Source organism: Chiloscyllium punctatum, chromosome 7 (assembly GCF_047496795.1).
Source record: "Chiloscyllium punctatum isolate Juve2018m chromosome 7, sChiPun1.3, whole genome shotgun sequence".
NCBI lineage: Eukaryota > Metazoa > Chordata > Chondrichthyes > Orectolobiformes > Hemiscylliidae > Chiloscyllium > Chiloscyllium punctatum.
In genome coordinates, this window is record NC_092745.1 from 29,554,847 (window position 1) to 29,570,075 (window position 15,229).

General features: G+C 47.6%; 1 protein-coding gene across 1 annotated transcript in view; it reads right to left on the reverse strand.

Annotated features, from left to right (window-relative positions):
- Positions 1-7,816: 7,816 nt before the first annotated feature.
- Positions 7,817-15,229, reverse strand: part of abt1 (activator of basal transcription 1) — a 10,111-nt gene continuing 2,698 nt past the window's right edge. Inside the window, exons 2-3 of the mRNA XM_072573374.1 lie at positions 13,097-13,272; positions 7,817-8,590 (exon numbers count right to left, since the gene is read on the reverse strand). Coding sequence (XP_072429475.1) covers positions 8,222-8,590; positions 13,097-13,272 — 545 coding nt within the window. The 3' untranslated portion in view covers positions 7,817-8,221. The remainder of the gene's footprint in view (positions 8,591-13,096; positions 13,273-15,229) is intronic.

Sequence of the window (15,229 nt, forward strand, 5' to 3'; positions counted from 1 at the left end):
CCTGGCAGTGCATTCCAGATTCTTACTATTCTCTGTGTAAAATGAAACCCTGTCCCGCACATCTCCTCTGAACTCCCCCAAACCCCGAACCTTAAATGCATCCCCTCTATTATGAGACATTTCAATTCCAGGAAAAAAAAGATTGTGAAAGTTCTGTCAACCCTATCTATGCATCTCACAATTTTGTAGACTCCTATTAAATCTCCCCTCAGCCTCCACCACTCCAGAGAAAACAACCCGAGTTTTTTTCTAGCCTCTCCTTCCAGCTCATACCCAGGCAGCCTCCTGACAAACCTTTTCTACACCATTTCCAAACCTCCGCATCCTTCCCGTAATGTGACGGCCAGAATTGAATGAAGTATTCTAAGTGCAGGGTAACCAAAACCTTATAACGCTGCAAAATGACATCCTGGCTCTTGCACTCAATGCCCTGACCAATAAATGTAAGCATGCCATTCACCTTCTTTACCACCTTATCTATTTAAATGGCCATTTTCAGGGAGCTGTGGATTTGAACCCCAAGATCCTTCTGTACATTAATGCTGTTCAGGGTCCTGCCACTAACTGTATACTCTTCCTTCACATTTGATCTCACAAAGTGCAGCACTTCACACTTACCCAGATTAAGCTCCATTTATCATCTGCAACTGATCCCACTGTATCCTTTGACAACCTTCTACATTATCCACAACTCCACCAGTGTTGTGTTGTCTGTAAATTTACTAACCCACCCATCTACATTTTCATCCAAGTCTTGTATGTATATTACAAACAGCAGAGGTGCCAGTTTCGGTCCCTGCAGAACACCACCAGTCACAAACCTCCACCCTGAAAAATACCCTTCCACCACTACTCTCTGGCCTTCTATTCCAAACCAATTCTGAATCCAAGTGACCAAGCCACTGTGGATCCCATGCATCTTAACCTTCTGAATAAGCCTACCATGAGGGACCTTGTTGAAAGCCTTACTAAAATCCATGTAGACATCCACTGCTCGACATCCATTGATCACCTTTGTCACTTGATTTGAAAATTCAATCAAGTTTAAAAGGTAAACTATGAATTATCATCACTGACACTGCAACACTGCTTAAATCAAACATTGGTCTGGTGTGACTTGGACAGATTTGTTTCGGAACGAGATGGTGGAGCACTGGTTTGATAAGAAACCCAGTTGGAAACACTCACGCACAGAGGCTGTAGTCTGCATAATCCACTGCAAACTATTTACCAGCGTTCTTCAGCAGCACGATATAAGACAGCTTCCAAATGCAAGACCGCTGCCACCTAGGATGACAACAAAGGGACTGGAGTAAGCTATTCAGCCCATCGAGCCTTTCCTGCCATTCTAGATCATGGCTGATCATCTTCTTAACGCCATTGTCCCACATTATCTCCATATCCTTTCACGTCATTCGTCTCCTGAAACTTAATGACCTTTCTCATGGATGTACTCAATGATTAAGCCTCCACAGTTCTCTGGGTAGACAATTCCAAAGATTCTCAGTGAACAAATTCATAGAATCATTAAAAATCTAACGGTGCAGGAAGAGGTTATTTTGGCCCCTGGACCAGCCCCCTGAAGAGCATCCCATCCTATCCTATAACCCACATTTACCATGGCTAACCCTCCGAGCTTGCACATCCCTGGACACTATTGGCCAATTTACCATGGCCAATCAACCTACCCACACATAGAGTCATATAAATGCACAGCAAGGAGAGACCCTTCCGCCCAACTCGGCCAGATATCCCAAAAGGAGAAAACTGGGACATACGGAGGAAACCCACACTAATGCAGGGAGAACGTGCAAACGCCACACAGTCACCCGAGACTGGAAATGAACCTGGGTTCCTGGTGTTGACAGGCAGCAGTGCTGAGCACTGAACCAGTATACCAGTCTCAGTCTGAAAAGGTTTGCCATTATCCTGAGATTATGCCCCTGGTTCCAGAATGACCAGCCAGAGGAAACATCTACTGTCTCATGCATTCTAAGAATTTTGTATGTTTTTAAACAAGATTACCATCATTCTTTGGAACCCTAAAGAATAAAGACCCAGTCTCCTCAGATTTAAAGAAAAATAAATTGGTGGAGAAACTCAGCAGGTCTGGCAGCATCTGTGAAGAGAGAAATTGAGCTAATGTTTCAAGCTCCACGAACCTCCTTTGGAGGGTCACAGCTTGTCATCTCGAGATTGACCCATTCCTGATGAGGAGCTTTTGCCCAAAAACGTTGATTTTCCTGCTCCTCGGATGCTGCCTGACCCGCTGTGCTTTTCCAGCATCACTCTGATCTAAACTCTGGTTTCCAACATCTGCAGTCCTCATTTTTGCCCATTTAATCATACTCTGTCTATGACACAATCTCTCCAGGCACCCTCAATGCCAATGCTCTCAATTTGTTCACTAAGCTCCTGTGTGGGGCATGAGCAAACAGCTTTTGAAAATCAAACTACACTACATCCACTGGTTCTTCTTTATCTTTGCTTCAAATAATATCCTCTAAGAATGCCAACACGTTTCTCAACATACAATGGAGGCAGGGTGTTTAAAGGGCACGTTTCAGAGTGTGCTCACTCTAATACTTGCCCTTTAAATACCCTGCCTGCTTTGTAAGCTCCAGCTATTTTGTGACTTCAGTTGTGTTTTCAAACAATTGGCATTAACTATATTCTCCCTCTTTTCTCGGTAAAAACAATGACTGCAGATACTGGAAACCAGATTCTGGATTATAGGTGCTTGAAAAGCACAGCAGTTCAGGCAGCATCTGAGAAGCAGTAAAATCGACGTTTCAGGCAAAAGCCCTTCATCAGGAATACAGGCAGAGTGCCTGAAGGGTGGAGAGATAAATGAGAGGAGGGTGGGGGTGGGGTGAAAGCAGTATAGAGTACAATAGGGGAGTGGGAGAGGGGATGAAGGTGATAGGTCAGGGAGGAGGGTGGACTGGATAGGTGGAAAAGAAGAATAGGCAGGTAGGACAAGTCATGGGACAGGACCTGGTTGAAGAGCTTCAGGGCAGAGGAAATGATCTAGGAGCTGCAGTGGGAGAGAGACTCCCTGAGATTCTTGTAGAGAGAGGAGGAAAACTTCTTCAAGGCAGGCATTCTTGCAAGAGGATTCGCAGTACGGTTAAAATCAACTAGGTAAAAACAATGACTGCAGATGCTTGGAAACCAGATTCTGGATTAGAGGTACTGGAAAAGCAGGCAGTATCCGAGGAGCAGTAAAATCGACGTTTCAGGCAAAAGCCCTTCATCAGGAATAGAGGCAGAGAGCCTGAAGGGTGGAGAGGTAAATGAGAGGAGGGTGGGGGTGGGGAGAATTTTGCCCAAAACGTTGATTTTCCTGCTCCTCGGATGCTGCCTGAACTGCTGTACTTTTCCAGCACCACTAATCCAGGATCCCTCTTTTCTCTCCATAGCATCATGCAATGGTACCCACCCCAAAGTGAAAGGTATCAGTGTGACAGGGTTCAGTAAGGAACAAATGTTGAGGCTGTACAGGATGTTTTTGAGGCTTCTTCTGGAGTAGTGTCCCCAATTCTGGTCGCCCTGTTATAGGAAGGATATTATTAAAGCTGGACAGGGTTCAGAATATTGCCAGGATTGGAAAGTTTGAGTTATGAGGAGAGGCTTTTTTCATGAAAGTCATAGATAAGGTGAATGGCAGATGCAGTTTCCCTCTGGCGGGGGATTTTAAGGCTAGTGAGCATGTTTTAAAGATGAGGAGAAAGATTTTTTTAAAAAATCATTTGTTATTTAAAAGTGGCTCATGTGTGGAATGAACTTCCAGAGGAACGGTGGAGGTGTGTAAGTTACAATGTTTAAAAGGCAATTAGATAAGTACATGCATAAGAAATGTTTAAGAGGAATATAGGCCAAACAGAGACAGGTGGGACTAGTTTAGCTTGAGATTATGGTTGGTATGGACTGATTGACCAAAGGGTTGGCTTCTGTACTGTATGACTCTAATCCCACATCCATACTTACATCTCTGAAAAAGTAATGGACATAAGCTGAACAACAATTATTTTTTAAAAAGCAGTTGGTGTTACAGGAACACTGCTTTTAAAATGTTTTCCTGAATTGTTTCTCGACGGGAGTATGTTTTACAAAGAGATTCTTTTCCCTGAATCATTTTTCTAGGGCTGCACATGGAAACTTGTGTGATTTGGCCTCCAGTAAAAATACCCATCTCAGTAATATATTCCTGGTACCATAATTAATATCACTTGAATATTCTACTGGTGCACAAACATTACAATACTGTTTTTCACTGATGCCAGTATTCCCCCGTTTTTCTAATGTTGATTGATGGGTATCAGCTCAGGACCCTCTAGGGAGCTGTCCTGCTCTGTTTCACTGTAGTGCCAGGGTATTTTTACATACACTCAAGCAGGTAGATGGAACCCTGGTCTATTATTAAAACTAAAAAGACAACATCCATGACAAAGCTGCATCCTCTCAGTTACACATGGACTGTCAGCTTGGGCTTTGTGCGCAAGCCTTGGACGGAGTTGAACTTGGGAACTTGTGACTTAGAGAACTGTGTGGCATTAAGTTAAACAAATCTCATTGTTATTTAGCATCTAAATGAGGCTTCAACACTGCCAATCTCCTCACCATATAGTTTCCTGGTCAGGAATTCACTTTCCTGGCTAAGATTATAATTGGCACAACAAATTCCACAGCAGTTTTATTTGTGATTGATTCGCAGATTCTGAAAGTACTGCATTCTCCATTGGTCAATAAACGAGCAAATCCAGGATAGGAGCAGCAATGGTCACTCAGCAACATGAACAGGTTCACAATGTGCTTTAACATTACAACTACATAAGTTAAATATAGTACAAGTGGGGGGGGACAAAGAAAGAGGGTCGGCAACACACAATAGAACAAAGAAACTTTACAGCCCAGGAACAGGCCCTTCAGCCCTCCAAGCCTGAGCCAATCCAAATCCACTGTCTAAACCTATCACCCAATTCCTAAGCCAAATCCCCACCTATTCATGCATCCGTCCAGAGGCACCTTAAATGAATCTACCGTACCTGCCTCTACTACCTCTAATGGCAATGTGTTCCAGGCACCTTCCACCCTCTGTGTGAAATACTTGCTGTGTATATCACCCTTAAACATTTTACCTCTCATCTTGAAAGTGACCTTTTGTTATTGAATCCCTCACTCTGGGAAAAAGCTTATCTCTATCTACCCTGTCTATACCCTTCATGATTTTGTAGACCTTAATCAATCTCCTTTTTCCTAATGACAACAATCCTAACCTACTCAACTTCTCTTCATAACTAGCACATTCCATACCAGGCAACATCCTCGCAAATCTTCTTTGCACCCTCTCCAAAGTGTCCACATCCTTTTGGTAATGTGGCGTCCAGAACTGCACACAGTATTCTAAATGCGGCCCAACCAAAGTCTTGTACAATTTTAACATGACCTGCCAGCTCTTATACCCCGTCCGACAAAGGCAAACATACCATATGCCTTCTTGACCACTCTATCCACCTATGCAGCCACGTTCAGAGAGTACAATGGACCTGAACTCCTAAATATTTCTGCTCATCAACTTTTCCCAAGGCTCTTCTGTTTACAGTATAGTTTGCTCTAGAATTAGACTCCCCAAAATTCATCACCTCACATTTGCCTGGATTGAACTCCACCCAACTCTCCAGTCTATCTATACTCTTCTGTATTCTTTGACAGGAGAACAAAATGAGAACTAATATTAAATTTTTAGTTTGAGAATGAATTGCAGAAAGATTTATATGGTTTGCAGTGGAGCTGGTACAAATGGGATAAATACCTCACCTGCCAACATTAACTGTCACTGCTGACTCTCTCTCAGCTCTGAACCTACTACAGTGCACCACTTCCTTAGCTCTGGCCCACCTGCAGTGTGCACTCCCTCAGCTCTGACCCGACAGTACAGCACTCCCTCACTGTTTAGAGGAACCTCAACTATCCGAATTTAGGATTATCCGAAGAATATCTCAAGGTCGCACAAAAATGTTACATCAAAGAGGTAAGTGTATTCGATTTACCTGTACTGAAGAACATGTGAAAACGCTGGCAAAAAAACAAAGAAACATAAGCACCTCAAGCATTAGTGCCTGGATATCTTTTAGGTAAGAGTTGTTATACAGCCCTTTGCAAAAGGCTATCACTTTACCAGGCCATTCATGAAAAACATGACTGAGAATATAAGTGCATGTGTGAGTGGTGCTTCTGTCTTTCTATCGCGACAGAGTTTCCAGTAACTGACAAATGCTCTTGCGATTGTAGAAGCTGTTCGGGACCTTGTTTACAGGTAATGCTGTCTTCACCGCTTTTTGCCAAATGCTAACTACTGCTGCATTTTAAAAAATGTTTTCTCTGTTATCATTGCTTTATTGTGTTCATCATGTGAAATCTGTGTCCTCTCGCGCTCAATACATTAAAATTATAGATTTAAACAAATTCTCCGGTAGAGCACAGCGATAGATCAGCATGGCTTCCCTTGTTTAAGGTAAAATCCATTATCCGAATGAACCAGTGCCTGCCCATCTTGTTCGGATAATGGAGGTTAATCTGTACTTGAATGCAACATTATCTTTTCAAGGTTCCCCCTGCTCTCAGCCTCTGACGAGATTATGGTTCAGGATCTTTATAGTCACCACTGTGAGAGGCCAGCTGAATCAGAGCCTGTGTCCTTCACAGGGCCTAACCATGGACAGCACACTACCAAAGCTTCCAAATGAATTTACAACACATTGCCTGCCTTGGCTGTCATATCTTTGCACTGGTTGTGTCCTTTTAAAAAGAGCAGCCGGTCGGGCAGCATCCGAGGAGCAGGAGAATCAATGTTTTGGGCAAAAGCCCTTCATCAGGACTGAAGGCAGGGTGCCTCCAGGGTGGAGAGATTTTAAAAAAAAACTCCCTGGAGACTCCCTGCCTTCAGTCCTGATTAAAAGCTTTTGCCTGAAACATCGATTTTCCTGCTCCTCGGAAGCTGCCTGACCTACTGTGCTTTTCCAGCACCACTCTAATCTAGACTCCGATTTCCAGCATCTGCAGTCCTCGCGTTTGCCTCCTTTTAAAAAGACTCATGCTCAAACAGATTACATCCTTGACAATAAGGTTTACACTTTATAGGCAGAGTCTGAAGCCACTGCTTACTGCACAACAGCTCGCAATGAAGGGGGCCAGCGAACAGTCAGTTCTGACTTCAGCAACATAAACCACTGTTGCTGGTTAAAAAAAAATCACATAACACCAGGTTTAACTTTGTACACCCCAGTCCAACACCGGCATCTCCAAATCATCACTGTCATTGGATTCACTTTGGTTAAGCCATGCTCTTTGTCTCAGCAAAGAGAAATACAGCAATGCAGTCAACATCTCTCACTGCCTCAACACAAGCCCAGAGATCATGAATGTAGTGTATTCATTACTTACTCTTTCCAATTTACAGGATGATTTCAATGAATCCATCCTACTGTTTGAATCATCACATCGAGACTGGAAAACTCCATTCACCTCTGGCCTTCTCCCAATAATCCAGCCCAGTCCCATTGTGAACAAGCTCTGCACGCTCCTGGTGAGATTACCTTACACCAAGGAGAAAGAGTCCTGGGATCTTGAGATTGATACTGGGGAGATAGCAGAGCAGTGGGATGAGTTGGGATTGGTTCTAGGCTTCATGGAGAGATCAGGGCAGGGTGTGATGTTAGGAATCACTCTAGCGTTGAGCTGAAGGGGGGTGACCAGAGGAGAAAGTGGTGTCTTACTATGTTAAAGGCAAGCTGACAGTGAATAGCAACAGAAGGCAGATTGAACATTGGGTTTATTGGTGAGCCCAAACACTGTACAAAATAAAATCTCTGAAAAAAATACCGTCAGTTGAAGAAACATCATCCTGGCATTGCTATCCCCCGAGTGCCCAACCCTGACCAATGCCCGTTCCCAACCCAATCATCTTGTCCTTTTCTTGACACATGTGAGGGCTTAAACCATGACTGGAGTGGAGTCCCAGACTTGAGTGATAGGTCCATAAAACAGCACTTAACCTGGGCTTGCCCACCTTCTCCAGCTGCTCCACAGTGGTGGTGGGCCAATGACTGGACTTCATTGCCACACATCCAACAAGCAGCAATCTCCGTATCAGCACTGCAAACCCTCCCCAACTGCCCCAGAGTGGGCAGGCTTTGCATCCCCCACCTGGGGACAGAGTCTAATCCCTTCCTGCGGCAGGGTTGAAGATCTTGGCCAGCAGTGTAACATTCGACTGCGCTTGACCATGGATCTCAGCTGCCTTTCCAAGCTCACGGGCCTTTCTCTTGCGGCTGGCAGCCTTGCTGGCCTGAATCTCCATCTCGGTCTCCCGCTGCTTGAAATGCCAGCTCTTCTCTTGCCACTCCTGTCCCTTCTTGCTCTTCATCTCCTGCAGCTTGTGCAGGCCTTTGCTCTTCTCCACATTTTGAAGGAAGAAGTTGGTCTCACGCTTGGCCTGGGACACCTCTGCCCGCATCCTCTGTCGCCTGACCAGCCTTTCGTAAGCGAGGCGCTCACTCAAGTGAATCCACTTGAAACGGTGCAGATACTGTTGGGAACAGAAACACACACCCAGGAATAGTGCGGCTACTGTCAGGAATAGAAACACACACCTACGAACAGAGCAGATACTGTTGGGAACAGAAACACACACTCAGGAATAAAGTGGCTATTGTCAGAAACAGAAACACACACATAGGAACAGTGCAGATACTGTTGGGAACAGGAAGACACACCCAGGAACAGTGCGGCTACTGTCGGGAACAGAAACACACACCCGGGAACAGTGCGGCTACTGTCGGGAAGAGAAACACACACACACACACTCAGGAACAGTGCAGATACTGTCAGGAACAGAAACACACACACACACACTCGGGAACAGTGCAGATACTGTCAGGAACAGAAACACACACACACACACACTCGGGAACAGTGCAGATACTGTCAGGAACAGAAACACACACACACACACACTCGGGAACAGTGCAGATACTGTCAGGAACAGAAACACACACACACACACACTCGGGAACAGTGCAGATACTGTCAGGAACAGAAACACACACACACACACACTCAGGAACAGTGCAGATACTGTTGGGATTGTGGCTTCTGTCAGGAACAGAAACACACACTCAGGAACAGTGCAGATACTAACAGGAACAGAAACAAACACCCAGGAACAGTGCAGATACTAACAGGAACAGAAACTCACACCCAGGAACAGTGCAGATACTAACAGGAACAGAAATACAAACCCAGGAACAGTGCAGATACTAACAGGAACAGAAACACACACCCAGGAACAGTGCAGATACTGTCAGGAACAGAAACACGCACACACATACACTCAGGAACAGTGCTGATACTGTCGAGATTGTGGCTACTGTCAGGAACAGAAACACACACTCAGGAACAGTGCAGTTACTAACAGGAACAGAAACAAACACCCAGGAACAGTGCAGATACTAACAGGAACAGAAACAAACACCCAGGAACAGTGCAGATACTGTCAGGAACAGAAACACACACTCAGGAACAGTGCAGATACTGTCGGGAATAGAAACACACACTCAGGAACAGTGCAGATACTAACAGGAACAGAAACACACACTCAGGAGGGATACAGGTAACAATGGGCTTGGCCAATAGGAAATAACATTGCTGATGGAATATTATCTGGATAAATGTGACTTTTTCCACTTTAGTAGGAGGCTCTATTGGAAAGACTATTTCTTAAATGCTTAGAAGTTAAAAAGTGCAAATGCATAAAAGGATTTGGGGTGTACTTGCTGATAACTTTTTGAAGATTAATATATACATTTAGCAACCTATTCAGAAGGTTAATGTAATATCAGCCGTTAACGCAAGATGATTTGTGCATGGGTGCACTGAAGTCTTGTTACTGTTGTAGAAGAACTTGGCTTATCGTCCCTTACAACTCCATTACAATTCAGTTCTTTGGAAAAACCCAATGGGTTTGTATTTCCCATAATGGGCTTTGCTTGTAAAGTTAGGCCATTTATGGAATATTGTGATAAATTCTGGTTTCCCTCCTATGTTGTGAAACTTGAAAGGGTTCAGAAAAGATTTACAGGGATGTTGCCAGGGTTGGAGGACTGCACAGGTGAATGCTGTTGGGAATCACATGAAAACGAAACAAAAACTAAACAAAACCTCACAGTGTTTCTGGTGGTTGGAAAGTCGCTCAGTTGTGCGTTATAGCACTTTGGGGTATAGATAAGGGCAACAAATGGAGCTTGCCTCAACCTACCAGTTTTGGTCTCCCTATCTCAAAGATATTATTGTCATACAGGGAGTGCAACACATGCTCACCAGACCTTTTCCTGGGATAGTGGGACTGTCCTACAGAGACAGAACTGAGTCTCTACTCTCCAGAATTTCAAAGAACGAGAGATGATCTTACTGAAACTATAAAATCCTTCAAGAAATAGACAAAGTAAATGCGACCAAAAGGTTTTCTTGGTTGGAGGAAACTAGAATCAGGGATATAATTTAAAAATAAGGGTGTGACATTTCAGACTGAGATGTGGAGAACTGAGTTTTTACTCAGGGGATTGACAAATCTTTAGAATTCTGCATCCCATACAACCATGGAAGCTCAGTTGTTGAGTACAGTTACAGTAGAAGTTGATAAATTTTCACAATCAATGGAGTAATGGGTTATAGAGATAATGTGGGGAAATGGCATTGAAAAGTTCGGTCAGTCATGATAATATTGAATGGCGGAGCAAGCTTGAAGGGCTGAATGGCCTCCTTCTGTTCCTACGATAAACACACCAGAAAAGACAGCAATCCTACCAAGTGCTCCTTACTAATACCTGGGGACTTTTACCAAAATTGGGAGAACAGTCTCACAGATCAGTTAAGCAAAAGTCTTGATATCGTCTGTACACGCAAGATTGTGCACGCAGCCTTGCCCTTTTCCTGTAATTACACCCACTCCAATAAAAAAAAACCCGAAGACAGGATACCATACAGAGTCGGATGGTTTTGGAGTTCATGGAACAACATGCAAGGGTGCTAGAGGATTGGTGACTTGCAGGAATAAATCAGGACAATGTCCACCTCTCTGTTTGACATACACTTCCCCTTTCACAGTTACCCCTGGACTGAGAGAATTCTGAGAGAACGACTGCCATCTCAGACCCAATCTTCTCCAGCACTCGGGATAGTTTCTTGAAAGTGGAGTCTCAGGTAGATAGGGCAGTGAAAAAGGCGTTTAGTATGCTTTCCTTTATTGGTCAGAGTAGTAAGTATATGAATTGGAAGGTCATGCTGTGGACATTGGTTAGGCCACTTTTGGAATATTGTATGCAGTTCTGGTCTCCCTCCTATAGGAAGGATGTTGCGAAACTTGAAAGGGTTCAGAGAAGACTTACAAGAATGTTACTAGGGTTAGAGGGTTTGAGCTATAGGGAGAGACTGAAAATGTTGGGGCTGTTTTCCCTGGAGCATAGGAGGCTGAGGGGTGATATTATAAAGATTTATCAAATCATGAGGGGTATGGATACGGTTGGAGACTCCAGAACTAGAAGGCATGAGCTTAGTCTAACAGGGGAAAGATTTAAAAGGGATCCAAGGGGCAACCCTTTCACACAAAGGGTGGTGCGTGTATGGAATGAGCTGCCAGAGGAAGTGGTGGAGGTTGGCACAATTACAACATCTAAAAAAACATCTGGATGTGTACATCTCAATGACTCCATGACCTACTGGTAGGACAGACTCATGAGATGGAGACAGAAGTTCAGTGGCCCTGAGAGTTCTCAGCTTTGGCTCCTAAGATCTGACTCCTGGATGGGATCTGGGCAGTGGTTAAATAATTTCAATCCTGCAATAAGCAAAGAACTGTAAATGCTGGAAATCTGAAACAACAAAAGAAATGCAGCAGGTCTGGCAGCACCTGTGGAGACAGCAAAACAAAGTTAACGTTTCAAGTTCCAGTGATCAGTGGTGTTCTGACAAAGGGTCACTGTAACTTGCAAAGTTAACTCTGCTTTCTTTCTCCACAGTCGCTGCAAGGCCTGCTGAGTCTCTGCATCGATTTCTGTTTTGGTTTCAGTTCAGTTCAGTCCTGTTGGGATTTCAATCATTGAGACAGCAGCAACAGCCCAGTGATCTTTACTTCCTTTATCATGATTGACTTTTAGTGTACTCTGAGACTGGATCTCTCAATCACTCTCCAAATATTCTTGACACATGTGAGTTTTGCTGGCTGGGCCATTATCATCTATTCCTAAACGCCTGGCGAAGGTGGTGGTCACTGTGACCTTTGTGAATAATCAAGTGATTTGCTGTGTCATTTCAGCAGGCAGTGCAAAAGACACCCAGATTGCTGTAGGTCTGGCGTCACACGTAGACTAGACCAAGTCAGGACATATAATTCCATTTCCAAAAGTCGTGAGTGTACTCAGGTAGGTTTCGGCAACAAACTGAGAATTGCAGTCACCATCACTGAGGCTAGCTTTGAACTCAGATTTGCTCCAATGAACCTAATTTAAATTTGTTCTGGCACAATATGAATTCATCTTTCAAGACATCTATAGGGAGAGGCTGAACAGGCTGGGGCTGTTTTCCCTGGAGCGTTGGAGGCTGAGGGGTGACCTTATAGAGGTTTACAAAATCTTGAGGGGCATGGATAGGAAAAATAGACAAAGTCTTTTCCCTGGGGTCGGGGAGTCCAGAACTAGAGGGCATAGGTTTAGGTGAGAGGGGAAAGATATAAAAGAGACCTAAGGGGCAACGTTTTTACGCAGAGGGTGATATGTGTATGGAATGAGCTGCCAGAGGAAGTGGTGGAAGCTGGTACAATTGCAACATTTAAAAGGCATCTGGATGGATATATGAATAGGAAGGGTTTGGAGGGATATGGGCCGGGTGCTGGCAGGTGGGACTAGATTGGATTGGGATATCTGGTTGGCATGGACAGGTTAGACCAAAGGGTCTGTTTCCGTGCTGTACATCTCTATGACTCCATGATTTGTATTAGAGTCCAGGATCATAACCAATACTCCCTCTTGAAAGTGCTCACCTTTATATTCCACAAGGAATCACGGAAGCGGCTGCGCCTCCGGGTCCCGATTGGTGTATTATGGAGACTTCTGGCCACTCTCTTGGCGATAGCTTTGTTCTGGAACTCCACCCAACCTTCGGTCTGACCCTTCCATCGGTTCCTGCTCTTTTTCTTCCTCTGGATCTTCCACTGATCTGGAAACAAAAAGAAAGTCAGTCAATCACTTAAGATTGTGCACGCAGCCTTGCCCTTTTCCTGTAATTACACCCACTCCAATAAAATTAAACCCGAAGACAGGATACCATACAGAGTCGGATGGTTTTGGAGTTCATGGAACAACATGCAAGGGTGCTAGAGGATTGGTGACTTGCAGGAATAAATCAGGACAATGTCCACCTCTCTGTTTGACATACATTTCCCCTTTCACAGTTACCCCTGGAATGAGGAAGGGCTTTTGTCTGAAACTTATATTTTTCCTGCTCCTCGGATGCTGCCTGACCTGCTGTGCTTTTCCAGCCCCACTCTAATCCAGACTTGGGTTTTCACCATCTGTAGTCCTCGTTTTTAACCCTCTCCCTCCACCTCCTGTCTCCCCCTCCCCGCCATCAAACACAGCATGGATCATAGAAAAGTACAGAACAGGCCCGTTGGCCCACAATGTTGTGCTGAGGATTATTCCTAATCTAAGATAAGCATCTCTCTCACTTGCACCCTTCTCCCTGTTATCCCACACACACTCATCCCAAAAACCTAACCATCCATTCCCCTCCTCCATTAAAAACTTAATCCCATCACCTCTCTATCTCATATCCCTCTTGCTTGCCATCCCCTCACTCTCTCCCCTCACACACAATCACACTCCCCTCCGACCTCACCTCCCTCACATCCTCCATCCCTCTCCCCCAGACTCCCCCCACCCCCCTCCATCCCACCCTCCTGCTCCATGCTCCCCTCCCCCTCCAACCCTCTCCACCCCCTCCCCTCATCCTCCCCCCCCCACCCCCCTCCCCTCCACCCCCCCACCCCTCCCCTCACCCCCCCTCCCCCCACCCCCTCTCCCCCACCCCTCCACCCCCCACCCCCCCTCCCCCCTCCCCCCCCCCACCCCCCCTCACCCACCCCCCCCTCACCCCCCCCCACCCCCCTCCCCCTCCTCCCCCCCTCCCCTCCCCCCTCCCCTCCCCCCCCCCACCCCCCTCTCCCCCCTCCCCCCCCACCCCCCTCTCCCCCCTCCCCCCCCTCTCCCCCCTCCCCTCCCCCCCCCCCACCCCCCCTCTCCCCCCTCCCCCCCCCACCCCCCTCTCCCCCCTCCCCCCCCCCCACCCCCCTCTCCCCCCTCCCCCCCCCCACTCCCCCTCTCCCCCCCCTCCCCCCCTCTCCCCTCCCCTCCCCCCCCCCACCCCCCTCTCCCCCTCCTCCCCCCCTCTCCCCCTCCCCCTCTCCCCCCCCCCACCCCCCTCTCCCCCCTCCCCCCCCCCACCCCCCTCTCCCCCCTCCCCCTCCTCCTCCCCCCCCTCTCCCCTCCCCCCTCTCCCCCCCCCCACCCCCCTCTCCCCCCTCCCCCCCCCCACCCCCCTCTCCCCCCTCCCCCTCCTCCCCCCCTCTCCCCTCCCCCTCTCCCCCCCCCACCCCCCTCTCCCCCCTCCCCCCCCCCCCCACCCCCTCTCCCCCCTCCCCCCTCCTCCCCCCCTCTCCCTCCCCCTCTCCCCCCCCCCCACCCCCCTCTCCCCCTCCCCCCCCCCCACCCCCCTCTCCCCCCTCCCCCCTCCTCCCCCCCTCTCCCCCCTCTCCCCCCCCCACCCCCCTCTCTCCCCCTCCCCCCCCCCACCCCCCCTCTCCCCCCTCCCCCCTCCTCCCCCCCCTCTCCCCCCTCCCCCCCCCCCACCCCCCTCTCCCCCCTCCCCCCTCCTCCCCCCCTCTCCCCCCTCTCTCCCCCCCCCACCCCCCTCCTCCCCCCTCCCCCCCCCACCCCCCTCTCCCCCCTCCCCCTCCTCCCCCCTCCCCCCCCCCACCCCCCACCCCCCTCTCCCCCCTCCCCCCCTCCTCCCCCCCCTCTCCCCCCTCTCCCCCCCCCCCACCCCCCTCTCCCCCCTCCCCCCCCCCACCCCCCCTCTCCCCCCTCCCCCCCTCCCCCCCCCCCTCCCCCCTCTC